This window comes from Anolis sagrei, chromosome 1 (assembly GCF_037176765.1).
Source record: "Anolis sagrei isolate rAnoSag1 chromosome 1, rAnoSag1.mat, whole genome shotgun sequence".
NCBI classification, from domain to species: domain Eukaryota; kingdom Metazoa; phylum Chordata; class Lepidosauria; order Squamata; family Dactyloidae; genus Anolis; species Anolis sagrei.
Window position 1 is genome coordinate 71,841,660 of NC_090021.1, and position 27,502 is coordinate 71,869,161.

At 37.3% G+C, this 27,502-nt stretch overlaps 1 protein-coding gene across 1 annotated transcript in view; it reads left to right on the forward strand.

Annotated features, from left to right (window-relative positions):
- SYNE1 (spectrin repeat containing nuclear envelope protein 1) overlaps positions 1-27,502 on the forward strand; it is a 354,454-nt gene that overhangs the window by 70,354 nt on the left and 256,598 nt on the right. The window contains exons 3-11 of the mRNA XM_067465989.1: positions 2,492-2,553; positions 10,767-10,862; positions 15,131-15,214; positions 17,680-17,700; positions 19,233-19,325; positions 20,616-20,794; positions 21,905-22,101; positions 22,344-22,453; positions 27,117-27,167. Coding sequence (XP_067322090.1) covers positions 2,492-2,553; positions 10,767-10,862; positions 15,131-15,214; positions 17,680-17,700; positions 19,233-19,325; positions 20,616-20,794; positions 21,905-22,101; positions 22,344-22,453; positions 27,117-27,167 — 893 coding nt within the window. The remainder of the gene's footprint in view (positions 1-2,491; positions 2,554-10,766; positions 10,863-15,130; positions 15,215-17,679; positions 17,701-19,232; positions 19,326-20,615; positions 20,795-21,904; positions 22,102-22,343; positions 22,454-27,116; positions 27,168-27,502) is intronic.

Here is a 27,502-nt window from a genome sequence, read left to right on the forward strand (position 1 = left end):
CATACATGCATGGTATCTGCTGCAATTTTCATGTCACCCCATCCTTTGAAGGTGAAGCAGAACTACTATTGGGGGAGCCATAGCAGACCTCTAATAGCCATCCAAGATCTCCTTCAGTTTAATTGGTTATGTCACATTTCTAGAAAGAAAAGAAGCTAGAGAGAAACTTGCCTGCCACCAGTCCCAGAGAAAGGTAGGAGCACTCTATCCTACACAAATAGAGGAAAGACATTGGGAGGAGCAGGACTGTAGGATGCTAGAGTTAGATGCCTATATTCACTGATCACCTTGTTGAATACAACTTCAGTCTTCCTCCCAACAGCTTGTCTTGTGAAAATGTGCTTAATAGATTTACAATCTTTGAACTGCCAATCAAATTGTCTCTGACTTCTAGTTTTCTTGACTCTGAACTGTTTTGGCACCTGATACCAGTTGCTCCCATGGAAATCGGGAATCTTGAATCTTGTTCAAAGTTTGGAGTAGGAATGTAGTATGACATCTGCCAAAAAGAAATCTTTGGAAGTTGAGGTTTTGTAAGATGAGGATAAGGACAAACTATGGCAGGAGTCCTCAAACCTTTTATGCAGAGGGCTAGTTCAGACTGTGGGGCAGACAGGGCAAACTATAGTTTGAAAAAAAAAAACCACGAATGAATTCGCATGCACAGTACATTTATCTTATTTGTAGTGCAAAAAAAAAAAAAACCCTGAAAAACAATACAATATTTAAAATGCTGAACAATTTTAACCAACATAAACTTACCAGTATTTCAATATGAAGTGTGGGCCTGTTTGTGGCTGATGAGATAAATCAAGTTAATTAGGATTGTTGCTGTGTGACATCAGGTTGTTTTATACTTGGGGCAATCCTAAGGTTGAAGTTTGGGGCAGGGGCCAGGTAAATTACCTTGTAGGGCTGCATCCAACCCACAGGCCTAAGTTTGGGGACCCTGCACTGTGGAGTATTGGGAATCTTGGTAGACTTGTGTTGGAAGACTTAGCAAATTCTTGAAAAGGGCAGGCTGCTGGGATCAGATATCATGTCAGTTATATCTGTAATTTGGGAACCTATTCTTTCATGGATACAGGGATTTACTGTAATTTGTTCAAAGGCCTATAAGAAGCTGTGATCAGCTCTGCTGAGATCAGACTTTTTTCAAGCAAGAAGCAGCAGTTGGAAAAGAAACTCATCTCGAACCTATCTCGGACATATCGGTGTACTGAGTAGAGGTCTATGTCTGAAGCAAAATGGACAGTAGCATGAACACAACACTTTAGGAAACAGAGATGAACATTCTGGAGTATAAATTGTGATTCCCAAATTTTTGAGGAATAGGATATAACACCACAGTATTTTAGGGGAGCTTTATTTAATTTTCTTATCTCCAGTCAGATGCACTCTCCTAACAGAAACCTTTGAACTTGTTTCTTTGAATATTTCTCTTGAATCCAGTTTCAGAAATTTTCATTTTAGAATTGTTACAGAACTTAGAGATATGAACATACCTTAGGAGGTTTTCTTTTTCAACTTTAAACTATAAATGTGTAATTGCCAGGTTAATTTTTTTTTTTTTTGGTGGAATCTATGCATTCAAGTCCAAAGAACTTCAAGGAATAAAAGTAGGTGGTCCTATGGGAAAGATTGAATGCTTCTTGCTAACATGACTTTATGTAATCACAAGGCAGGTGGCAGTCTGGAGTTGAAATGTAACCTATCACCTTTTGAAATTATATTAAAGAAGAGATGCACTTTTTACATCAATGCATTAATGTTACACATGTGTCTTAAATTGAGATGGGAAGAATATTTGAGATTATTTGATAAATCGTTAAAAAACTGATGATATAAATTTTGCACTGAGAGGAATCTATGCATAATTCACACATTATTATTTTGCATAGAAAAACAGTCTTTTTTCAGAAATAATATTTGTGCACATATTTTTTTTGCAGAAAATATTGTTTTCTGCACATGTTTTTCTGTACAATAATGTGCATATTTTTGCAGAAAACGTTCCAAACTGTGAATACTCATTAAAAATGCTACATGGTTATCAGAGACTTTTTCTCACTTATAACACTATGTAACATAATTTTCGTTATAAATGTCATTTTCTTATAAACATGGAAAAAAATTATTAAACTGCAATAAACTTGTTCTTGCGGGACAACCTGCAGCACATTTTGCTATATTTTTTCAGTTAACATCTCATATAGAGTCCCAACCAATATAACCTAGTTAGTGGTAGCCACAAAAAAACCAATGTTTCTGGAGTATAACAACTACTTTCAAAGTAAGCACCACTCAATTAAACAGCAAATAACATTTTCAAACAAGGAACAGAATTTTCTTTCAAATTTTCCTCATTGATATGGGAAGAAAATTAGTGGGCCGTTACAGCCCTAGAGTCCTAAGATGGGCATTTCATAGTACCAGAAAATTTTTTGACTACTGTTCTAAAACAGTTGCTTCTTCTTTCTTTTTTGAATAGATGAACAAGAATCAGTACAAAAGAGGACTTTTACAAAATGGATCAACACTCACCTGGCCAAGGTAATGCATGTTCTAATCTTTTTTTCTTCCAAATTTAACTCTAATTTTGAAACAGCATTTACTATATTACTGCTCATACTGAGAGGCAACTTATTTCTTCATTACAAAAAGTTCGGCATGTTCAGGATTTTGTGGTATGGAGAATGGGTAATATTTTCCATAGCTGCAGTGATTATAATGACCGAATTTTCCTCCATGATGAACTTGTGTATGGCAATAGAGGCTGTAAGTTATTATCAGTTAGAACTTGCGTTTCCTGTATCAGGCTGGATAGGATTATAAAAGGAAAAGGTTGGAATTCGTTGCATTTCTTGCATTTCTAAGGACTTTTTTCCATTTACTAAAAATAAAATACCTTCTTCTGTATATTGTACTAACAACCTTAAAAAGTCAGTCTTAAAATTAAAAGATCACTAGACTTTTACATTCTAGATACTCTAGAAAGAAATGAACAAAAGTTTTCCTTGATAACAATTTTTATATGTGAATTTGGGGAATTTTTTTGTTTCAATACACAACACTTTAACCTTCTTTATGCCAAGTGTCATCTTGGTTCCACAAGTTTGGAGAACTCTGGTTAGTTCTTTTTTCTATTTATTTACTAAGTATCATAAGGACACCTATTCACTCTATGTTTTGTTTCTAATTCTTTATCAATTCAGCACAAGTGCTTCTACCAAAGTTATCACAACTGATACGTTTATTAGTAAACAGTTTTAAATTCACACATTTAAGCAAATGTGAAATGTATAGAGAAAGCCAACTTGCTGACCTTTAAAGGGGCTTTCAAATAATTCATATGCCTCCTACTGTGCTCATTAAATTCTCACAATATTTTACATCCTCAGACTACCCTCCTAAATATCATATCTGCTAAAATCAAACTTCTGAACCATATCTGATGTGATTGTGGAAATGTTTGTTGTGCTTTCCTGTATAGATGCAATGACTGCATTTTTATTTAAAAACAAAACATGCAACTTGAGCTGCGTTTTACTGAATCTTTTAAATTAGTGGCGGTTTTATATGTTGTTTTATATAATTTGTTATGTAAACTTACATTGTTATTGATTTAAATCTCTGTGTACTTTGCTGTATTTTATATATTGTTGCTCTATTGAGTGTTTTTTGTGAGCCGCCCTGAGTCCCTTCAGGGATATGGTGGCAGGATACAAATAAAGTTGTTGTTGTTATTGTTGTTGTTGTTGTTGTTATTATTATTATTTATCTCCAAATATATCAATATCTAAGTAACAGGGACTTTTTTGAATAGTTGTCATATTTCCTAATGAGCAAATCAGAGTTATAAGTTAGCTGCAATATTTCCAAAATGTTCCAACAGAAGTCCCATCTAAAACAGCTAATGAAATTGGAGAGAAATTTCTGTTAGATTTCTTTCCCAGACAATGTTATTAAACAATTATATTTAAATAAATTAATGTGATTTTTCCTGTAAATTGAGAAATTGCAAGCTAATACATTTGAAAATTGTAGAGACTAGAAACAGACTGAATCACCTATTTTAGTCAAAGTATGGCTGCCGTATGATTTAATATATCAACATTTGGAAATGTATTTTTGGTGGTGTTTTACTTGATACATTTTATCTAGATCTTTTCTCTAATCTAGATTTCTTCCTTGTAGTTAAAGTTCATACGAGGTGGCCACTAATTTCTCCACAGCAGAAAAATACCAGGACTTCAAAGCTAGCTTGATTGTGGTAGAGTATTTATCATTTTAGAAAACATACATGTTTATTTCTGGGACATCAAGCCATGGAGTCAAGCCATTTGCAATATGAGGATCTGCGTCATAGTTATCTAGGGATAGCTCTTACAACTCAACTCTTTATTCAAAGTAAATTCTGCCAGTTTTGATGGAATTAAAGCAGACAGTCTAAGATTACAATTTAATCCCTTTTTGGCAATGTAATATAAATCAACCCACTCTTTAGCACTATAGATGGCAGATGTGGGTGAGAGAAGCCATTCTAGATTTGGATTGCAGAAAGGAACAAACAAATGGAACTTTTCTACTCTCCTAAGGCTTGTTCCCCAGATGAAATTGGGTCTTTGCACATGCAAGAGAGTGAGGGAGGGAAACAATGCATGTAATATGTGTTGGTATTAAGGAAAAGAGCAGAACATTCTTAGTGTATAGGACACAGTGATCTCTATACTGCGCCATTCTGAGCACGCAAGAGAGATATTGTCCCCAAACCTACCATTCCCAGCATACTTCATTCAGTCATTTCATGACTTCATTCCATCTAGGAGACAAATAAGGTAAACATGGCATTTGGGGAATTCTTCCAGTGATAGACTGAAGGGAACATTCATCTGGTTTGAGATATTAGTTTTGTTGAGTTAATCTAACCTGCATGGGTTTGAACTCTTTGATAATTTGTCTAAATTTCGCACACAGGAATCAGCATACTTTTTCAGACAATATTTTGTAGTTAAGACCATAGGTGCTTTTGCACAGGAAATTGCATTACTGCACAGAAAAAGCATGTTTCCATGCACAATTGGCAAACATTAAATTTGTGTGCCCTGTTTCCTGCACAAAACACTTACACATGTGAAATTTGCACATCATAATCCTGATTTACAAAGGTTCTCATTAATCCCAGAAACATTTTTGACTACTCTTAAATATTTTATCTCAAGATGTTGGAATGCTCTTACATACTTGCAGTAACTGTGTAAAAACATCTCCTTATTATTTAATTTACTTTATTTGGATTTTTCATTCACTTATACATACGTTGCTTTAGAGACAGCTGACACATTTATTTTTCCCTCTGGAAAATGTAAAACTGTTGTCATAGTCATTGAATTAATTGATCAAATGTGCCAGAATTATTATTCTTAGCCTTAACTATTTTGTAATTGTATTACATTTGTGATGCACCAACATTTCATTTTATATTTGTCCTTATCCAATTGATTCTATTACACTTACACTAATGGAAAAAACGCAATATTACATTAGTCATTTGTACTGTAGAAGATAGCTGGATATTCATAGAAATGTAAAAATGCTGACTTCATGTTTACTTTTATACTATGAGTAATGTGAACAATCATTACTAACTCAATTTGTCTATTCTTTCTTAGCATTATTGTATTCAAATGAAAAGTTTATGCAAAAGATGAGTTATGTTACTAGAGTGTATTGAGCACTTTGTCCAGTTAATACAAAGCAATGCATATCTGTTTTCCCTTACTGTCACATTAAGTATAATTAGATAAGACGCACTAATGTTTCAGTGTACTCTTTTTCTTCTCCTCCTATATTTGTTTTGTCTCATTTCACATAAACAAATCTGAATTGGGGATATTTACTACATTTTTGGACATGTGTGGCTTCTCCTTTCTGTTTTTCCTTTCTACATCACTGCAATGATGTTAATCCATTGGGGAAGAGTTGATAGTATACCATAGTTATTTTATATATTAGGGTTTTTTTCTTGGAAAGGTATGAAATTAATGTGCTGGAACGCACCTTATCAGCCCATTCAATGAATGTTGTGTTCTTATATTGCTAGAACAGTGTGGAATAGAACACTCAGGTATTAGAAAATAATGTAATTTCAGTTAGATTACATTTATCCCCAAGGGAATACATTTTTTCAGATTTCTGCAGCTTTTATGGAATAGGAGCAATACATTTCTTCTGCCCTGTTTCATCTTCTTAGAATCCCGAGGGAAACTGCCTTTATGTGACCTTAAGTCTACTACTTTAATCTATAGGGGTAGCAGAGGAAACAGTACTATTCTGGCCACACAGACATGTAGATAGTAAAATACATGTTTATTTATAGTACTGCTATTCTGTTATGCACTGAACAACTGAAGAACATACAAAGACCTGTACAAATAGGTTTATTGACTGGACCTGAGCCAAATATTTGTACAATATTCACCCTATTTGAAAGTGAGAGAGAACTAGTGTAAGATAGTGCTGAAAATTAACTGATTTACATCATAATCTACTATTACAGAACATAAGTCATTTTCTTATTTTAATGAAAGATGATACAAGTCTATGGCCTAGTACAGTGGTTCCCAACCTTTGGTCCTCCGGGTGTTTTGGACTTCAACTCTCTGAAATCCCAATCATCTTACCAGTTGTTAGGAATTGTGGGAGCTGATGTCCAAAACACACAGAGGATCAAAGGCTGGGAACCACTGGCCTAGCACATATAATATTAAGTACCATATAGAATCATAGAATCATAGAATCAAAGAGTTGGAAGAGACCTCATGGGCCATCCAGTCCAACCCCCTGCCAAGAAGCAGGAATATTGCATTCAAATCACCCCTGACAAATGGCCATCCAGCCTCTGCTTAAAAGCTTCCAAAGAAGGAGCCTCCACCACACTCCGGGGCAGAGAGTTCCACTGCTGAACGGCTCTCACAGTCAGGAAGTTCTTCCTAATGTTCAGATGGAATCTCCTCTCTTGTAGTTTGAAGCCATTGTTCCGCGTCCTAGTCTCCAAGGAAGCAGAAAACAAGCTTGCTCCCTCCTCCCTGTGGCTTCCTCTCACATATTTATACATGGCTATAATATCTCCTCTCAGCCTTCTCTTCTTCAGGCTAAACATGCCCAGTTCCCTAAGCCGCTCCTCATAGGGCTTGTTCTCCAGACCCTTGATCATTTTAGTCGCCCTCCTCTGGACACATTCCAGCTTGTCAATATCTCTCTTGAATTGTGGTGCCCAGAATTGGACACAATATTCCAGATGTGGTCTAACCAAAGCAGAATAGAGGGATAGCATTATTTCCTTAGATCTAGACACTATGCTCCTATTGATGCACGCCAAAATCCCATTGGCTTCTTTTGCCGCCACATCACATTGTTGGCTCATGTTTAACTTGTTGTCCACGAGGACTCCAAGATCTTTTTCACACGTACTGCTCTCGAGCCAGGCGTCACCCATTCTGTATCTTTGCATTTCATTTTTTCTGCCAAAGTGGAGTATCTTGCATTTGTCACTGTTGAACTTCATTTTGTTAGTTTTGGCCCATCTCTCTAATCTGTCAAGATCGTTTTGAATTCTGCTCCTGTCCTCTGGACTATTGGCTATCCCTCCCAATTTGGTGTCGTCTGCAAACTTGATGATCATGCCTTCTAGCCCTTCATCTAAGTCATTAATAAAGATGTTGAACAGGACCGGGCCCAGGACAGAACCCTGCGGCACTCCACTTGTCACTTCTTTCCAAGATGAAGAGGAAGCATTAGTGAGCACTCTCTGTGTTTGTCCACTTAACCAATTACAGATCCACCTCACCGTAGTTTTGCCTAGCCCACTTTGTACTAGTTTCCTTGCCAGAAGGTCATGGGGGACCTTGTCGAAGGCCTTACTGAAATCCAGGTACGCTACATCCACGGCATTCCCCGCATCTACCCAGCTTGTAACTCTATCGAAGAAAGAGATCAGATTAGTCTGGCATGACTTGTTTTTGATAAATCCATGTTGACTATTAGCGATGACTGCATTTGTTTCTAAGTGTTTGCAGACCGCTTCCTTAACAATCTTTTCCAGAATCTTGCCCGGTATCGACGTGAGGCTGACCGGACGGTAGTTGTTTGGGTCATCCTTTTTTCCCTTCTTGAAGATTGGGACCACATTGGCCCTCCTCCAATCTGCTGGAACTTCTCCCGTTCTCCAAGAACTCTCAAAGATGGTTGCCAATGGTTCCGAAATGACTTCCGCTAGTTCCTTCAATACTCTGGGGTGTAGTTGATCTGGCCCTGGGGACTTGAACTCATTAAGAGTGGCCAGGTATTCCTGGACGACTTCTTTCCCAATTTGGGGTTGGATGTCCTCCAATCCCTCATCCACTCCATCTTGCTGAGGTTGAAGACTTTCTTTTTGTGAGAAGACCAAGGCAAAGAAGGCATTAAGTACTGCCTTTTCCCTATCCCCTGTCAGCATTGCCCCATCTTCTCCTTGAAGAGGTCCTATCGCCTCCTTGTTTTTCCTTTTTCTACTGACATAAGAATAGAAGCCCTTTTTATTGTTTTTAATGTCCCTGGCAAGTCTGAGCTCATTTTTTGCTTTAGCCTTGCGGACCTTTTCCCTACAGGTGTTGGCTATTTGTTTGAATTCTTCTTTGGTGATTTCTCCCTTTTTCCACTTCTTGTGCATGTCTCTTTTGTGTCTTAGCACAGTTAGAAGTTCTTTGGACATCCATTCTGGCTTCTTTGCACTTGTCCTATTTTTTCTCTTTGTTGGCACGGTTTGCAATTGCGCCTTGAGTATTTCACTCTTGAGAAATTCCCATCCATCCGTAACTCCCTTGTCTTTTAGTATCTGTGTCCACGGAATGCTGCTCAGCGTTTCCTTCATTTTTTTGGAAATCAGCTCTCCTAAAGTCCAAAATGCAGGTTTGAGTTGACTTAGTTTCGGCCTTCCTTTTTACCTCAAATTGCAGGAGCACATGGCCACTTGCCCCTAAGGATCCTACCACTTCGACCGCATCGATCAGGTCCTCCGCATTTGTTAGGATGAGATCAAGAGTAGCCAATCCCCTTGTTGCCTCTTCTACCTTCTGGACCATGAAATTGTCTGCAAGGCAAGCGAGGAATTTGTTGGACCTTGTACTCTTGGCCGAGTTTGTTTTCCAGCAAATATCGGGATATTTGAAATCGCCCATGACTACTACATCTCTTCTCTGTGCCTGTTTGGTCAACTGTTGGCAGAAGACTTCATCAAATTCTTCCTCCTGGCTTGGGGGTCTGTAGTAGACGCCTACAACGACATCTTTTTGAGTCCCAGTTCCCTTGATTCTTATCCAGATGATTTCAAGCTGGTTTCCCAGATTGCTGTCTTGAATCTCTTCTGCAGCATAAGGGTTTTTGACATATAAGGCTACTCCGCCTCCTCTCCCCTTTGTTCGGTTTCTGTGAAAGAGGTTATACCTCTCGATTTCTACATTCCAGCGATAGGAGTCATTCCACCAGGTTTCAGTGATGGCTATGATATCATATTTGTGGTGTTGTGCTAAAAGTTGGAGTTCGTCTTGTTTATTTCCCATGCTCTGTGCATTAGTGTAAAGACATGTGAGCCCCTGAGATCTTCCCTTGAGCTGTTTAATTGGGATTATTGTGCTTTTGGTCCTTGGTCCTTGTTGTGTTTGTGCAGCCCTCCGTTTAGCCTTCTGGCGATTCCCAGACATTATGGGTAAAGTAGTGTTCGCAAGGCTGTTGTCCCCCTCCCCCGGTGGACCTAGTTTAAAGTGCGTCTAATGAGGTTTGCGAGTCTGTGAGCAAAAAGGTGTTTTCCTACTTGTGTGAGATGCACCCCATCCCTTGCCAGTAGGCCATCCTCCTGGAAAGGCAGGCCATGGTCGAGGAAGCCAAAGCGTTCCTCCTGACACCATTTTCTAAGCCAGTCATTGACCTGTACTATTTTTCTGGCTCTTGTGGGTCCGTGTCTTACAACAGGGAGGAGGGATGAAAAGACCACCTGTACATTACATTCTTTTAGCTTTGCTCCTAGAGCTCGAAAATCATTTGTGATCTTTTGAAAGGTATGCCTTGCAGTATCATTGGTTCCTACATGAATCAACATATGCACAGGAGTGGCTGTGTTAACCTGTTGCAGTAAAAACAGCAAGTAATCAAGTGTTGTAACAGGTTAAAGACTAATATGTTTGTTATAGTATAACTTTTTTGGATGTCAGTAGATACATAAAGTATGCAAGTATGCATACATATTCAGTAGTAAATTCATGATTGTGAACAGTGGAAAGTGCAGAAAGCACAAATAAGTATAATTATTTTATTAATATTAATCAAACAAAAATAGATGCTGAAACAATTTCTTTTAAAATGTATATGCAAGACATATTAGGGAAAGCATCATTGCAGTAGCCTCATTTAATCAATTGTTGAAAGGGAATCAATATTTGGTAAATTCTAATGATTCAATGGATCTACTCTAGTCATGATTAATAAGTGAATCTATATTTGTGTTAAAGAATAATTTGATAACTTGGGTCTAAAAAAAACAGGTCACAATGGGAATAAAATGATTGAATGAAATATGTTTTTATTTCTTAAACTATCACTCAAATATGCACTGTAACACCCAACAGTCGTGTGAAGGATAAATCTAATAATAATAAATATAAATCTATGGTGTGAAAATCATGCATAGTCTAACACCAACATTCTTTCTGTTCTTTCCCACCCACCTGCAGCGCAAACCTCCCATGGTAGTCAATGATCTGTTTGAAGACATCAAAGATGGAGTAATATTGATTGCCCTTTTAGAGGTTCTCTCAGGACAAAAACTGGCAAGTATTATCCTATAAAAGGTTTCTTCTTAATCTGTATTACTACAAATTACATACACTGTATACTCACATGTATTGTCTAGAAATTTTGGTCAAAAAATCAACAAAAAACTGGCATTACTTATCTATTCATCAATGTAAGTACTATATGCTAACACTTATCCAAAAAGCAACCATCCCCTTCTCTCAGTAGAGTGGCAAAAGTGGAAAGCTTAATCTATCCCTGGATAACCTGTAGGACGCAGACCACCAGTGGGCCACAAGGACAAAAATCTGTTCCATGAGCCTCTTTCCTCTTTTTTATTTATTTTGTTTTGTTTGTTTTATTTCCTCTTCTTTCATGTTGTCTGCCACGCCTTCCCAGATGCTAACAAGCTCTGCCCCCTTGGATAGACCACATTAGCTCTAGATTATTAAATATTGTTTTCTGTGAGCGAACAGATGGCAACTACTGGATGGCATATATTCTATATCAGAAACTAGAGTTGATATGGTCTATCCAATGCAGTTTTCTGAATCGGCACCCCAGATCATCATCATCATCATCTTTATTTGTACCCCACCACCATCTCCCCAGCGGGGACTCGGGACGGCTTACATGGGGCCAAGCCCAACAACACAGCAACAAAATAAAATCAGAACATAAACAACAACATAATCAATTACATAAAACATACACTATAAGAATATTATAACCAATATACAGTAAAATAAAACCATTCACAAAAACCATTCAGTAAAATAAAACACAAAACAATGAGCGGGCCGCATGTACAAATTAAAATACTGGGGATAAAAACAGGGAGTGAGATAGCAGTGGAGCAACTTATTTGTGAGGGAGGAACTCTTCCAAGATTGAGTCAAGAAAAAGGACCTTCGTATAAAGGGTGCACTGAAGACAAAAGTGAGGGTAAATGGTGAAATGAGATTATATAGTTAATCTCTGAAAGCACAGCAGAAGACCCAGGTTTTGAGATTCTTCTTAAACTTTTCTAAGGTGAGGGCTCGCCTAATCTCACCAAGCAGTGTATTCCATAGACAGGGAGCCACTGAGGAAAAGGCTCTCTCCCTTATTCCCACAAGGCAGGACTGAGATAATGGTAGAGGTGAAAGGAGTGTCTCCCCTGAGGATTGGAGGGATCGGGCAGGTTCATGGAGGGAGATACAGTCACGAAGGTAGGCGGATCCTAAACCATTCAAGGCTTTATAGGTGATAACCTGTGCCTTGAATTGGGCCTGGAAAATAAACAGCAGCCAATGGAGCTCCTTAAACAGGAGGGTTGATTGCTCCCTATAATTCACCCCCCTTATTAATCTGGCTGCTGAACGTTGAACAAGTTGTAGTTTCCGGGCCTTCTACAAGGGTAGCCCCACGTAGAGCGCATTGCAGTAATCCAATCTAGAGGTAACTAAGGCATGGACCACTGTGGTCAAGTCTGACTTCATGAGGTATGGTCGCAGTGGCACACAAGTATTAATTGTGCGAAGGCCCTCCTGGCCACTGCCGACAGATAACCAAATCAAATCTAAAGTTGACAAAAAACTGATTTGTAAGCCTTTTGGTTCTAATGTTCTAATGTTGAAGAGTGGTCCTGGTAAAGCGGTCCCTGGTCGAAAAAAGGTTGGGAACCACTGATCTAAAGGATGCACCAGGCCTCTCAATTCTCTCTGCTGTTCTAGACTATTTGCATGCATGGGCAGGGAAATGGCAGCAGCGGTGATTCAGGGCAGCTGGCAGCATTCTTGTTTTTTTTCTCTCTTAAACAAATCCATAGATCATTTCCAAAATCTATAATTTTGGCCTCCAAACCTGCTCTTGGCTTATTCATGAAATTGACCTATACATGAGTGTACATTTTAATTACTTTAAAATTATTAATTTTCATTATTAAATATTCCTTTTTGAGAATACTCATATCTTGCGTCTTCATTCTATGCAGCCTATATTATATATTATGCTAAATGTAAGATCTGGTTTTCTGGATCTTTTTAATACCATGAGATATGCATCTCAAGATAAGAGTATAAGATGGATGCTGGTGGAATAAAATGAATGAAAGATAAAAGTAAAAAAGACAGTTTGACATTATTTAACTTTTCACAGTGTTATGCAGTAACTCTGTACACACAGAGCTTCTTTCTCCAGTTATATAATTGAAGAAGTCTTTTCAAGCAGAAACTTCGTATTTTTGTTAAATTATGACTCATCTTTGAATTTCTGCGGCACTAGCAGTATCTCGGTAGGTAGTGCTAGCTGTTTAGCATACATGCTGTTGGAAGTGAGCATGATAATATTTGCTGCCGAATTGAAACTTAAAAATTTATGTTGCAGAATGTAGTTTTGGGAGTAAAAAAACAGTCAATGGTCCACATGGGAGGTGGCAATTGTTGGTTCATTCCAGTGTATCTTCTTTGGGGTATTAAAGTGGTGATTCCATTTTGCAAATAGGATTCAACGTCTTAAGATATGAGCAATATCCAGACTAAATCAGTGAGTCAAGTATCACCATACCGATATTGTAGCTGCCTTTGGGAGAATTGAGAAGAACAAAAAAACAAAAAGCCATGTGAAAAAAAGGTTAATTGAGTGGAAACTAGAAATCTATTCCAGCAATCAGATTAACTAACCAGCAGCTATCCTGATCAGTTTAGCATCAACAAACAGTTGTCCTATGCCCATATCTAAACTGTGTGAGTGACAAATAACTTTCATTAAAAATAAAGAGCCATTAAGATTTTCCATATGTGTGTGGAGAACATTCATGTTGTAATGGTTGTAACACTGGACTACAATAGTGTTCAAATTTCTGGTTGGGAATGGAGGGCATTTCCAGACAGACCCTATATCCCAGGATCTGATCCCAAGTTTTCTGCTTTAAAGTTGATTATATGAGTCCTCACTGCCAGATAATCTGGGATAAACAGAAAACCTGGGAGCAGATCCTGGGATATAGGGCTTGTTTGGAAGGACCATGGTGACCTGAGGCAAGACACACTTTTTCAGAACATATATTTCAAAGGAAACCCCATGATAGATTCACACTAGGAATGCCATATGTTGGAAATTAGTTGAAAGCATGCAACAGCAACTGATGCTAGGATACAGAGATGGAATCGAGTGTGCCTGGGTTTATGATATGTGATTTCGAAGATGTTCCTTAAGTTAGGCTTTTACATTTACACTCAGAAGACTCAGGTTCATACTTATAACAACTGAAACGTTCTAGATGTGAGCCAGTATTTCTGCAACAAACAACCTTTAGTTAAGCTGTATCTTTTTTATCCTTCTACTATGCACTCTCCAGAAAACTTGTGAAACTATTTTACTCTTGGAAGTAGTTACTAATTGCTAATTTCATAGTGAAGTGGTCCAGAATGTTCTGAGTGTCTGATTGCTACTTCTTTCAAATGGTATGGTTATCTGAGATCTTTTTCTTCTGCTTGTTCAAATTATACTTTTGAGCACAGCCTGCTATTTTTATCTGAAAACACTCCCTCTTGTGGTAGAATCTTAGACATGGTGTTTTATCTTGACTTCTCCTGCACTGAACAACAAAGGCCGTTTTTTTCTGCATAACTATAGAATGACATGAAAGAGTTTAATATTGTATGATATTTAGAACTATATTAGTTATAGTTTTTTTAAGGTTTCACCTGCAATGTAAGGATGGCCATCTTCATAAATTTCATTCTCATGTACAAGAATGGATAATTTATTTTAAGTTTTCAAAGAAATTCTAAGCAGTTTTCCATAAATATTCAACATTTAGCATTTATTCTGTGGAAATATGACTGATGTATTTTGCTGACAAAAACATCATTTTCTGCAAAAGAAAAAACATCCACATACACTTTTTATGCAAAATATGTCCCAATTTGAAAATATTCTTATCCATCATATATTCATTGCATCATCACCTCTTTTTATCTGGGATTGAATTATTTATGAGTATCCTTGCCATCTCTACTTCAAAGATGCTCAGACATAAACAGGAATTGAGAACAAACCACCATAAAAGCATCTGTTCTCCCTTATTTGATGTTCTGAGAATATACAGGTAACTGGATTATAATCAATGCCTTCATATCTGGAAGAAGATGGCTAATATTAAGTCAAGGGGGAAAAACTACAAGGACATTAAGAAATTATTGTTAGTATATTTAATGTAAAAGGACTCATTTTAAGTTTGTTTATCATATCAGTTTTGATGTAGGCTGATTGTTTTCCTTTTTTTTTTTACTGTCTCCATGATTTCTACTTTTTAAAGCCTTGTGAACAGGGACGAAAACTGAAGAGAATACATGGAGTAGCCAATATTGGCACAGCCCTTAAGTTCTTGGAAGGACGTCGGGTAAGTTTGGTTATGTGACATTCCAAAAACACATATCTCCCTCTCATAACCTCCCCCCCCCCCCAATGAAAATAACACTTGCCCTCAGGAAATAACTTCCATTTTAATTTGGGTATAAATAGGAATAAATTAATTTTGGAAAGGGGAAAAGAACAATAGTTTTGAAATAGCAGACAGAGAGATGCCATATGTACCATATAAAAAACATACCATAGCATATGCGTTAACTAATTCTTATACTGCGATGAACAGTTATTATGTGGATGGAAGCATGTTGAGATGTCCATTTCTCCAGAGTATCTCATGTATGGTCAAGATACATTCACAAGCACCATGACATAACGAATTCCTTGTATATAAAGAATACATGTGTTGGTATGCACGACTATAAATATCAGTTGTGTCATGTTACTTATTTAGCTAACTTTATAGGTAAACATATTTGCTAAAAATATATTCAGGCCAAAATGTAACAGAATCTATAATACTTCCTGAGCTAGAAATGCTTATTCGGAGAATGTCTTCCAACAGTCATGGTTCTAATACGATTTCCCCACTATATTTGTCATTAGTCTTTATCTGTTCTAAGAAGGAGCAACATCAGGTCTAGGGTGTGTGATTGTTTTTATCCTTGGACCCCTCTTGGAGCTACAGGAGGCTGCAAAAATGATAGTTCTTTCCCAAGAATGTGATTAGAAGTGACCAGAAGTCCATTTCTGATTGGAAAAAAATAACACATTTTGTGTGTAAGTGTGCTAGACAATGCAAGGGAGTTCTAATCAAAAGACAGGTTTTCCTTGGAGTGGGGGGCTTCCAGTAGAGGCTATTTACAATATTTTGCTAGACAAAAGATGATGGTGCATGAGGCAGCTAATGCAGCCTTTGCAGACCACATGCAGCCCAGAACAACAGTGTGGAGATTATGACTTCAGATTATATTAAATATTATTTCTTTACATGGTATGCATACCTTTTATGTGTCTTCCTCAGTTTTTGAGACCAGTTTCTAGATGGTGAACTGACATGTTGGCCTAAATCTGTTAGTTGAATCAATGTAATTTAAATCTCAATTTACCATGTCTCAATTGATTCATGAATATATAAGTACTCTACCTGGATATAGCTCAATGTTTCCAAACTTGTAACCAAGGGATCTTTCTAATGCTAAAGATCACACTGAGTAACTTGAGGCACATTTACAATAACCATTAAGTGCAGTTTGAAAGCAACTTTACAGTGTGGTGTTGATATGACATATGCCACAAACGGCACACTGCAGCATACATTAAGAGCTTTAAATCAAGAGAAGCAAAGTTGGGAAATACTTCGAAATAGAGCCATTAAGGCACATCAGCATCTTTTAGCATAATCCACAGTGAAAGCGACTAGAGGATAAGTGCTCTAGTGATCTGCACATGGAGAGGGGAGCTGAGAATAAACTAGCATTCTCCATGGTTGTCAAGCCTCAAATCCTGTAGATCCTGGAACTGGTTTAAGGACAGCTTCTGTGGTGCATATAAGCACCATCCAATCCTGAGACTGGTTCCAGGACTTCCCACTTAATTATCTGCAAACTGAAAGTACTGCCTTTCCTGCAAGTTTCATACCAACCCAAATGGTCACTGTAGGTATGCCCCAAGTCATTCCAGCCCTTGCTACTTATTTGCAAGAACTGTTATGTGTGCAAAGAATGAGATACCTATATTCTGAACAAAACTTTGCCATCTTTTTGTTCTTCAAATTTATTCAAGGAAAGAAGTATGTTTCTATCTAGTATTTCTAAATAGCACTGTGAAATGCTCATCCCTTCTGCTCCTTTGTGCTGTTCTTCATGCTTTTTGTACCATTATTTTTTCATTTGCTGTTACTTTGGCACTATTTAAATACTTATTGGAGGTGCTTCCTTCCCCTTCTATGTGTAATTCTAGCAATCAGGCATTGCAAATTCAGTTTTATGATTATAAACATACACTTATATATTTAGTTTGGAAATAATACAAAAGTGTGGTTATTTGCTCACCGGAAGTTGTGATCTGCAAGCCCTAGAAGTATGTTTGTTTATGTCACAGTTCATTAAGCCAGAATTTGTGGCCTAATGAGCTGTAGACTCCTGGCCAGTGAAGGACAAAAAATGTTTCTGCCATATGAAGTCAAAGTATTAAACACATTGATTTCACAAACTTAAAATAATATAAAGATTGAAATAAGTTTAAATTATATATGGACAAACAATGTAGATGTTTTCATCATGCCTTTTATATTATAGGTGAGTTTTCTTTTTTGCATTACATACATGCTAGGATTTTATACAGTCTCTACAGGAAGAATAAGAAAAATGTAAATAGTGAGAAGTATATATTTAACAATTCACAGATTTTATATTCTTTTACATATGTTTCTTCCTCTCATGTTTTGTTTTAATAATTCATGGAAAACATTTTAAATGTATTTATTTTTCATGCTAGTCCGTGTACAGAGGATCACCGGTTGGTACATTATTTTTTGAACATTCAATCATATAGCATATTTTACTTGAATGAAATAGTGCTATTAACCATGCTACTAAAACTGAATATGTTGCATAGGGAGCAATTTAGGAAATAAAAAGAGATTGTAAATGTTAATATTTGGACTACACCTCCCAGAATTCCTTAGCCAATGGCCCCTTCTACAGTGCCATTTAATGTGCTGCAGAGGGCTCATTATCATGAGCTGACTAAGTGATGTCTCATGGTAATGCAGATTTAAAAAAAACACCTGTAAAGATCTGGAACTTTCAATAAGGTCCAAATCTTTACAGGTGTTGGGCGTGTGGATAATGTCCTCAAGATTGGTATCTCCAATCCCAGGGGCAAACCCCACAGTTGTTCCACTTCTGTGGGCTCAAGGAATTCACAGAGGAAAGATGGCATTGCCACCCTCCCCTCCCTCATCCCCCTATTTGCCTTTAAAATATTTTTGAAAGGCTCTTCAGCTTCTCCTTGCGCTGTGTCTCCTGAAAATGGCATAACACAGCTTTCCAGAGTGGAGGGGGGAATTCCCCCTTGAAAGCTCCATGCATCCTTTAGAGCAATGGTTCTCAACCTGTGGGTCCCCAGATGTTTTGGCCTTCAAGTCCCAGAAATCCCAACAGCTGGTAAAGTGGCTGGGATTTCTGGGAGTTGTAGGCCAAAACACCTGGGGACCCACAGGTTGAGAACCATTGCTTTAGAGGCAAACTGAAGAAAGGAGAACCCTCCAGACTCGGTAAGAAACCTGTTTTTTATTCTTTTAAAGGCAAAAAAGGAGCAACAGAGGCTGGGGTGGTGACAACGGCTATACTCCCCCGTGCCAATTTCAAATTGACATGGGTGGGAATGTGGTCATCTCATGACCAGTAAGTCAAGGTTATGCCCCTTTATGTGGGCAGCAAATACACAGGGACCTGGAGGTTTAAACTGTGCCTCCATGCACATTTTCTGCAGTGTAGATGGGCCCAATATAACTACTGGTTCAACATTTAGTGCCCACCTCCTTGCTTTTCTTTGCATTCTCCTGTTTGATTTTTGAAAAATAAGAAAATAAAGCACCCATCACCCAGGGTGGCTGAAATGGGAAAGATCCCATCTTTGATTTTTGTTTCAGAGAGCAATGCTTATTTTATCAAGAGAAGAAGCAGTGCATTAGTCAACAAATTTGGAGATGGGAGGGATTTATATGTCCACTGTCCAGTGTACTTGTATAAGTCTGTTTGCATTGTTTCCATAGTCAAGTCTTTTCCCTTTTGTAGGTTGCTTTTTCCATGTTCATTTTATTGCAGGAATACTAAATATTAAATATAAAATGTGAATTTTAAAATGCATGCATTTTTTAATAATTTAAATATCTCTTGGATCTAAAAGCAATTGTACGTCTGTTCTCTATTAAGAAATTGCCATTACACATTGTAAGTATTTAAAACTTCAGTTCTGTATAGACTCTTTCATTGTGACTTTTTATTGTATGCATCATAAATCTCATGCCTCTCCCCCATAAACAGATCAAGCTTGTCAACATTAATTCAACTGATATAGCTGATGGTAGACCTTCTATTGTGCTTGGATTAGTATGGACTATAATTCTATATTTTCAAGTAAGTTTTTTTGCTCAAAACAAACCATTGCCCTTACTTTGCCTGTAGAGTTTAATTCTGTTTTAATATTACTTCTTTGAGTTTTTAATCTATATTGTTTTTGTTTTAAGTTGTAAAACACCTTTAGTCCCAAATTTGGTAAAATGTGGGACATAAATAAAGTTTAATAAGAACAAATAGTAGTGATAGCGGTGGCAAGGATAGTGATATTAATATAAAAAGTTCTCATTAAGTCACAATTGAGAGGACAAGGGAGCAAAAATGGTCAGATGGCACACACAAGGTGGTCAGAGGGCTCAAGCGAGAGCTGGATTGATATTAAAAAGCCAGGAAACTTTGGCTTCAGTGATAACAGAATATTAATTGTAATATGATGTCCATAACTTGACAGATTGTATATCCTTATGTTTTCCTGCCGCTGGTAATGAAAAGAGAAGCAGGCAGCAATGCACTCTTCAATTCTTACCTACCTTAGAAAGCCCAGTATAGGCCATCTGGAATATTGTACTCTGGACTGACTCCAGATTTTGAAGTCCATGATGTTCTGCAATTTATTAACTACTTGGTACCTGCTAGTGCAAACACATTATAGATCAGGACTTTTAAAACTTTTTCTGCCCATTACTCCTTTTGGCCCAAGAAATGTTTATGCAATCCCAGGTATATAAATCTAAAATCAGACATTTACTGATTTACACTGCTTGCTAAGCAGTCTGATTTTCTTTTTTATGAAGTACAGCTGAAGCATTTTCTGCAAAGTACACTGTGAGCACTGTACATTGTTGCTAACAGATTCATGTAAATATTTAGAACTGCCATTGGGTTCAGTGCTCTTTAAATGTTGACAATTTTTGTGATCCCAAAATGGAATTAAAGGGACTCTACTTGGGATCGGGATTCACAATTTTCAGTATAGGTACACTTACAGCCTATGTCCAGGATTTTTTGTCAAAAGTAATCATTGAATTTTGGTTGAGTGAAGCAACCTAACTATGATGGCTGCTGTGAGATTATACTAATTGACACAAACAAAAGGAGAGCATGGCTAATGCACTTGTATGGTCAATACTGAAAAGAGTGAATATGGCCGTCATTCTTTAAGGCATATCATTTTGAAACATAAAATTTAGATATCTTGCCATTAGACTTAACAATTTTAAGTGTCCCTTGTCTTAATAATAAAAGCTGACTAATTCTAGACCAGTGCTGTGTTATGAGCCACTGAAACAGATAGAATAGTGTTAAATTGATCATTTCCATCATATATGTCTGGCTTTATTCCTTTTATAGATTGAAGAACTTACAAGCAACCTTCCACAGCTGCAATCACTTTCCAGTAGCACCTCATCTGTTGACAGTGTTGTCAGTTCTGAAACTGCCAGCCCACCATCCAAACGTAAGGTGGTCACCAAAGTACAAGGAAATGCAAAGAAGGCTTTGCTAAAATGGGTGCAGTACACTGCAGCAAAGTAAGCAAGTCATTTATTTAAAAATGCAGTTGATCCATAAAAGCTGAAAAGGAACTGTTTTTATGCTAGAATGGCAGCAAAAAGCAACATATTGTCAAAAGAACTTCATTTTCTCTGTCATTGAGACCATTAATATAATTTTTAATATATTTTATTTTGTATTTTGAAAATGTGTGTTGTGAACCGCTGTGAGTCGCCTCCAGGCTGAGAACAGCGGTATAGAAGTAAAGTAAATAAATAAATAAAATAAAATAAATTGTCAGTTAACCCATTTTAGTTCTTTACTGATAAGTTACCCTGTGAATTTAACCAGAAATTTCAAGTATTGATTCTGTTTACCCTGTATATTCATGTATAAGTCGCCATCATTTCCCCACCCAGCCACTAAAAAAAAAAAGGGGGGGGGTACCATGATGGAGAGACTAGAGGGAGACAATAGAGGGAGACAATGATTCTTCTAGGTTCTCCCAGAACAGATTAAATTCTTGACTTTTGCCATTCCACTCTACTTTTGTAGAGTAGGATACTACTTTTGTTGATAAGAGTTAAGGTACAATACTCACATAAAGAGTTGCCTTAATAGAAGACAGAGAATAGTAAGATACATTGCAAACCAAATAACTATAACAAGAAAGAAAGACTAGAGGACAGACAAAGAGCTAACAATGGAGTGGTTTTAGTGTTGGCCTAGGACTTTGAAAAACTGAGGTTTGAATCCTCATAAAGTTCTGGAAGCCTTGGGTGATCTTAAGCAGATTACACTCCCTGGGCCTTGGGAAAATCATAGGAAACCCCCTCTGAACAAATCTTGACAAGAAACCTTCGTGGTAGGTTTGCTTTGGGGCTGTGATTAGTCAGAAGCAACTTGGAGAAACCCAGCAATAAAGTTCTGCTTGACTTTACTAATTTGCTCTCATAGCCCTTGCAAACGCCATCCTCTGCCCTACATAAGTCACAGATGATGACAACGTACATAAGAAAATACAATTCATTTATCTCCTATAAATTGGATCCTAGCAGCATTGTAGAAGTGTACTTGATGATACAAGACAAAAGATTCATTGTCAAGCATATGAATGGATTGTTACAAAGCGAATTCTTGTTCTTAAGGCAAGCTGGAATTGAAGTCAAGGATTTTGGACGAAGCTGGAGGAGCGGTGTTGCCTTTCATTCAGTTATTCATGCTATCCGTCCAGAACTGGTGGATTTGGAGAGGGTGAAAACAAGATCCAACAGGGAAAATTTGGAAGAAGCGTTTACAATTGCAGAGTGTGAATTAGGAATCCCAAGACTTCTGGATCCTGAAGGTAGTATGACATTTTATGTAAGCAGTTTTGAAATATAAAATTAAACATGTAATGACCCCTGCTTTTTGTATGAATTTTTGCATCTCTTTTTCCTCTTTCTTTTGGGCAACATTTTTGTAGAAAGGGCAGTATTTGAAACAACACTTTGTACAGTTACATTTAATATTAGTTTACTGTATTTTGTCATAAAACTTTGCACATTTCAGCGTCATGTTAATTTATTGTCTTTCCCAATCTTTCAGATGTGGATGTGGATAAGCCAGATGAAAAATCCGTGATGACCTATGTAGCACAGTTCCTGAAACACTATCCAGATCTGCATAATGCTGCAAATGATGCACAGGAGGCAGATGTATGTTCCTAATAAGATTTTACATAGACATTGATTTTTACTGTACAGGTATTCTTCCTTTTGTTTTCGAAATACAACAGGTTTGAAACAACATCTAAGAATTATTAGATTTACCTTTCTGTTCGCAAAGGATGACCAGGTACAATTTAGAAAATTTCTGGATCAAAGCTTGCAATAGAAGTAAGGTGATCTTGAAGTGACCTTGAATTGTGATATAAGATCAAAAGAGAATAAGAATAACTTTATAGAACATGAGCTTTTTTCATTTCACTTTACAGTCAATAAATATTTTACAGTTCTCTTTCTGCCAAGTCTGATCACCCAAACTTGCCTGCCTAGGGGATTTTTTTTCTTATATTGATGAAAGGGATGTTTTTATACATCCTGACACCTGTTGCTAGAGAATGTGACCTCATTTTGAACATTTGCACATTTGTAAAGCTTATATAACATTTGCAGTAGATAATATGTATTCAAAACATTGCATGCATTTTAAAATGAGAATAATTAAAATGTGTAAGTTCTTGTGGGTTTTTTCGGGCTATATGGCCATGTTCTAGAGGCATTTCTCCTGACGTTTCGCCTGCATCTATGGCAAGCTTCCTCAGAGGTGAGGTCTGTTTGGTAACTGGGAAAGGGGTTTATATATCTGTGGAATGACCAGGGTGAGACAAAGGACTTTTGTCAGTTGGGCTAGGTGTGAATATTTCAACTGACCACCTTGATTAGCATACAATGGGCTGACTGTGCCTGGAGCAAACTCTTCTTGAAAGGTAATTAGATGTCCCTGCCTATTTCCTCTCTGCTGTTTTTACTGTTGCAAATTTAGAATTTTTTAACACTGGTAGCCAGATCTTGTTCATTTTCATGGTTTCCTCCTTTCTGTTGAAATTGTCTACATGTTTGTGTATTTCAATGGCTTCTCTGTGTAGTCTGACATGGTGGTTGTGAGAGTGGTCCAGCATTTTTGTGTTCTCAAATAAAATGCTGTGTCCAGGTTGGTTCATCAGGTGCTCTGCTATGGTTGACTTCTCTGGTTGAAGGAGTCTGCAGTGCCTTTCATGTTCCTTGATTCGTGTTTGGCCGCTGCGTTTGGTGGTCCCTATGTAGACTTGTCCACAGCTGCATGGTATATGGTAAATTCCTGCAGAGGTGAGAGGATCCCTCTTGTCCTTTGCTGAATGTAGCATTTGTTGGATTTTCTTGGTGGGTCTGTAGATTGTTTGTATGTTGTGTTTCCTCATCAGCTTCCCTATGCAGTCAATGGTTCCCTTGATGTATGGCAGGAACACTTTTCCTCTGGGTGGATCTTCATCTTTACTCTCGTAGCTTGTTCTTGGTCTTGCAGCTCTTCTGATGTCTGAGGTGGAATATCCATTGGCCCGTAGAGCCCAGTTGAGGTGGTTTAGTTCATCTTGAAGGAGGTGAACAAGATCTGGCTACCAGTGTTAAAAAATTCTAAAATTGCAACAGCAAAAACAGCAGAGAGGAAACAGGCAGGGACATCTAATTACCTTTCAAGAAGAGTTTGCTCCAGGCACAGTCAGCCCATTGTATGCTAATCAAGGTGGTCAGTTGAAATATTCACACCTAGCCCAACTGACAAAAGTCCTTTGTCTCACCCTGGTCATTCCACAGATATATAAACCCCTTTCCCAGTTACCAAACAGACCTCACCTCTGAGGATGCTTGCCATAGATGCAGGCAAAACGTCAGGAGAAATGCCTCTAGAACATGGCCATATAGCCCGAAAAAACCCACAAGAACTTAGTGATTCCAGCCATGCAAGCCTTCGACAATACAATTAAAATGTGCTTACATGGGTAGAGGGATCCAGAAATCTAGTTAAGTTAATGAAGAGTACAGGTGGGATTTGAAAAACGTCATTGAAAATTAGCCTAGAAGAGTTTCACATTCTCACATATATATGGACCAGTTTCGTGTAATAATAATAATAAATAATAAAATTTATTTGTACCCTGCTACCATCTCCCAAGGGACTCGGTGCGGCTTACATGAGGTCGAGCCCACAATACATCAGTGATAAAGCAATAACAACAATTAATACAGACAATAAAATAAAACTCATAACAAAAAAAATCAATAAACAATAGCAGTAACACAACGATGTTTAAAACCTATGGCTGGGCCAAATGTAATAAGAATAATGCTGAGCATGAACAGATGAAATATGAACTAGGATAGAGTTTTCGGAGAGAGATGGGGCATGCAGACATTCCTAGATCAATAGTAAAGTGCATTTCGAGGACATATTGCTGGGAGTTTGCTTATTCTGGGATTTAGATTTAGTCAAGACATTAATCTAATCTATTTTGTAAGACTTCATGCTATTAGGGACTAAGAAAAAAAATGTCTGCAGAAATTGTTATATGTTGTAGTAACATGAAGATATAACATAATCTTCCCTCTTGGATTGGTGTCTCTAGAAAACATGTTTCAGCCTTGTGTTTTTGCCTCCCAAACTGGCTTTAGAGTAGTGTTTTCATCAGCAACAAGTCTTTTATTTGGCTTTTAATCCTGGTCACATCATTATTTAGTTGGCATGGGTTACAAATGCCAATCCTGTGACAATCTGTGTAGCTTCTCACAGACATTTCCCCTGGAGTTTTAAGCAATAATTCAGGTTTTGGAGTAGAAGGAGTTTCATCTTCTGTCCTGTCCAGTTTCCAACTGTGCCACATTAAATGGGAAAAGGAAGCAAAATGTTCTGTATATATAGAAATATGTATGCATACTTAGGATATGTATATCAAAAAGGCAAGACAACATTCTTATGTATTTCTTAGAAAATGAATGTTTCAGCTAGACAAGTAATTAATAATGTCAGTGTATATTTTCCAATAGGAGCAAATTGCTTCAGGTGCAATGGGATAATGATGACACAACAGGTATAAGTTTGGAGCTAGTGCTAGAATAATTGTAATAATTGGCTGAATGATCACACCAAAATGCACTTTTACATTTGAATTTTTATTTTATGTGTCTGGGAAACAGATAAGTCCAGGACCTATGCCAGAAAAAAAGAACGATAATGAAGACTGATGTATTTTCCCTTGGTATTTCATTCAGTCTTGCCATTTAACTTCACAAACTATGCCATTTTTCTTATACAAAAGAGAGAAATCTTTACTGAACATCCAGACTATGCTTACTTAGAACACTGAAGTTCTATGGTTTTCCTGTTATTTTCTCTTCAGGTGCTGATTTATAGTGCATTTAGATGGAAGCAAATTATATTATTATATCATCTAGATGGAGATTGGTTGGTAATACGATTAGTGGTGATGTGTAATCCTAACAAAAAGATATAGGTTCAACCAGAACAGACCCACTGAATGAATTGGTGAATGGGTTATGTAAGTCTTGCTGATTCAGTGGACTATTACAATAGGGACCACTGATAGAATCCATAAATTTATGTAAGGAAAAGGAAATCAGTGGGCCAAGTTAACAGATTAAATCAAACAAAATTGAAGAACCCTGCTTATCCCAATGGAGCAATGTGTACCTGCATGAAAAGAAGCAGATATTGGGGGAAATGCTTATGGCTAACAGAACAAGACTTTATTGTCTATAGCAATTATATGTTGTGGCTTAAGCAAGGGCACTTTTATGCCTCCTACAAAGCTGGGGTTTAAAGTTTGCTGGACACACATATACAAGATGTTAGGGATATGATAAATTTATTCATCTGGTCACTTTCTAGTTCGATTATTAGTTTATCACAAAAATGAAAGCTCTTTGCATTGGCATACATCTTTTATACTGTTTTGTTCTATTGACTATTTTATGCAGTTTTGCATGAACATTCTTTTTATTTTATGTTAATTGACTGACAGAACATTAGTTTCCTCAGATGGGATTTAACAAATAGATAATAATAACAGGAATTCAAAAGTGAGTTCAAAAAACAACAAACTCTAGTTCAGTTAGTGGGAATGAGTAGTTACCTGAAGTCTCTAAGTGTGGTAAGTATGAAGCATTTCGATTTGTAGAATTTTCCTTGGAGTGGTATTCATAGGAGACAGGTTAATTTTAAACATAAGAACAAAATATATCCTTTCTATTTAACCTAAATCTCATTAGGGTGTAGAAGCAAAAAAAAGTTGCTACCATCTCCATTCTTTTAGTATAAACATGCCAGGATGTAGCTGGTAAGAAGCATCTCATATCCTGACAGTTGACTGGTCTTAGGTTTCTGCCCTTCCCTAAATTTTATGCCCACTTCTATGTATGAATAGCTGTTGGTCAGACAATTTCAGGAGAATATGCTATCCTGCTCAGTCTTTGTCCTCTCACTGGGTTTTATGGCTTCCAGTAGCTTCAACAGCTTACTGTTGACTCTTCCATCTTCCAAGTTTCTATATGACTCCAGTAGGAAAGAGGATTGGACCCGTAGAATTTAAAATTTCCCCCATTAGTGAATGTATGTTCAAATTTAGCCAAAGGGACATTTTCTGGTATTAGTCTTAGAAAGGACAAATAATGCAGTAGGATTAAGGATGAGAAAAGTGAATCATCTCTCAAATGCCTTTGTATCTACATTTCTCAATACACTTCTCTTTCTTTGCTGTCCTTTATTTTTATTTCGTGATTTGCTCCTCTCGCTCTTCCTGCTATCCATTTTTCTTCATTCTGCTAGGAGCTACGTCAAGCAGTTCCATCTTTTGCTCTTTATAAACCTAAATACAAGGTAAGAGTAACAAACATGGTGGATTTACATTTCTTAATTAGTTGAAATTGTTTCATATTAACCATCCCATCTAGTTCATCCCTTTTCCTATGTTATCTTCACTGTAGTGCTTGAGAGGCCACTGCCCACTGCTTTCCCTTTTCTCTTTCTTCTCCCTCATACTTTTTCCCTTTTTCTTTCCTCCTCTCCCCTCCCCTCATACCTTTTCCCTTTCTCCCTCCCCTTTCACTCTTCTCTATGATTTCATGGCAACATGACTCTCTTTCTAGATTTTTCTTTTCTTCCTTCCCTTTATACATATGCCACTTTTATTTCCCAGTGGCATCCCAGAGGGC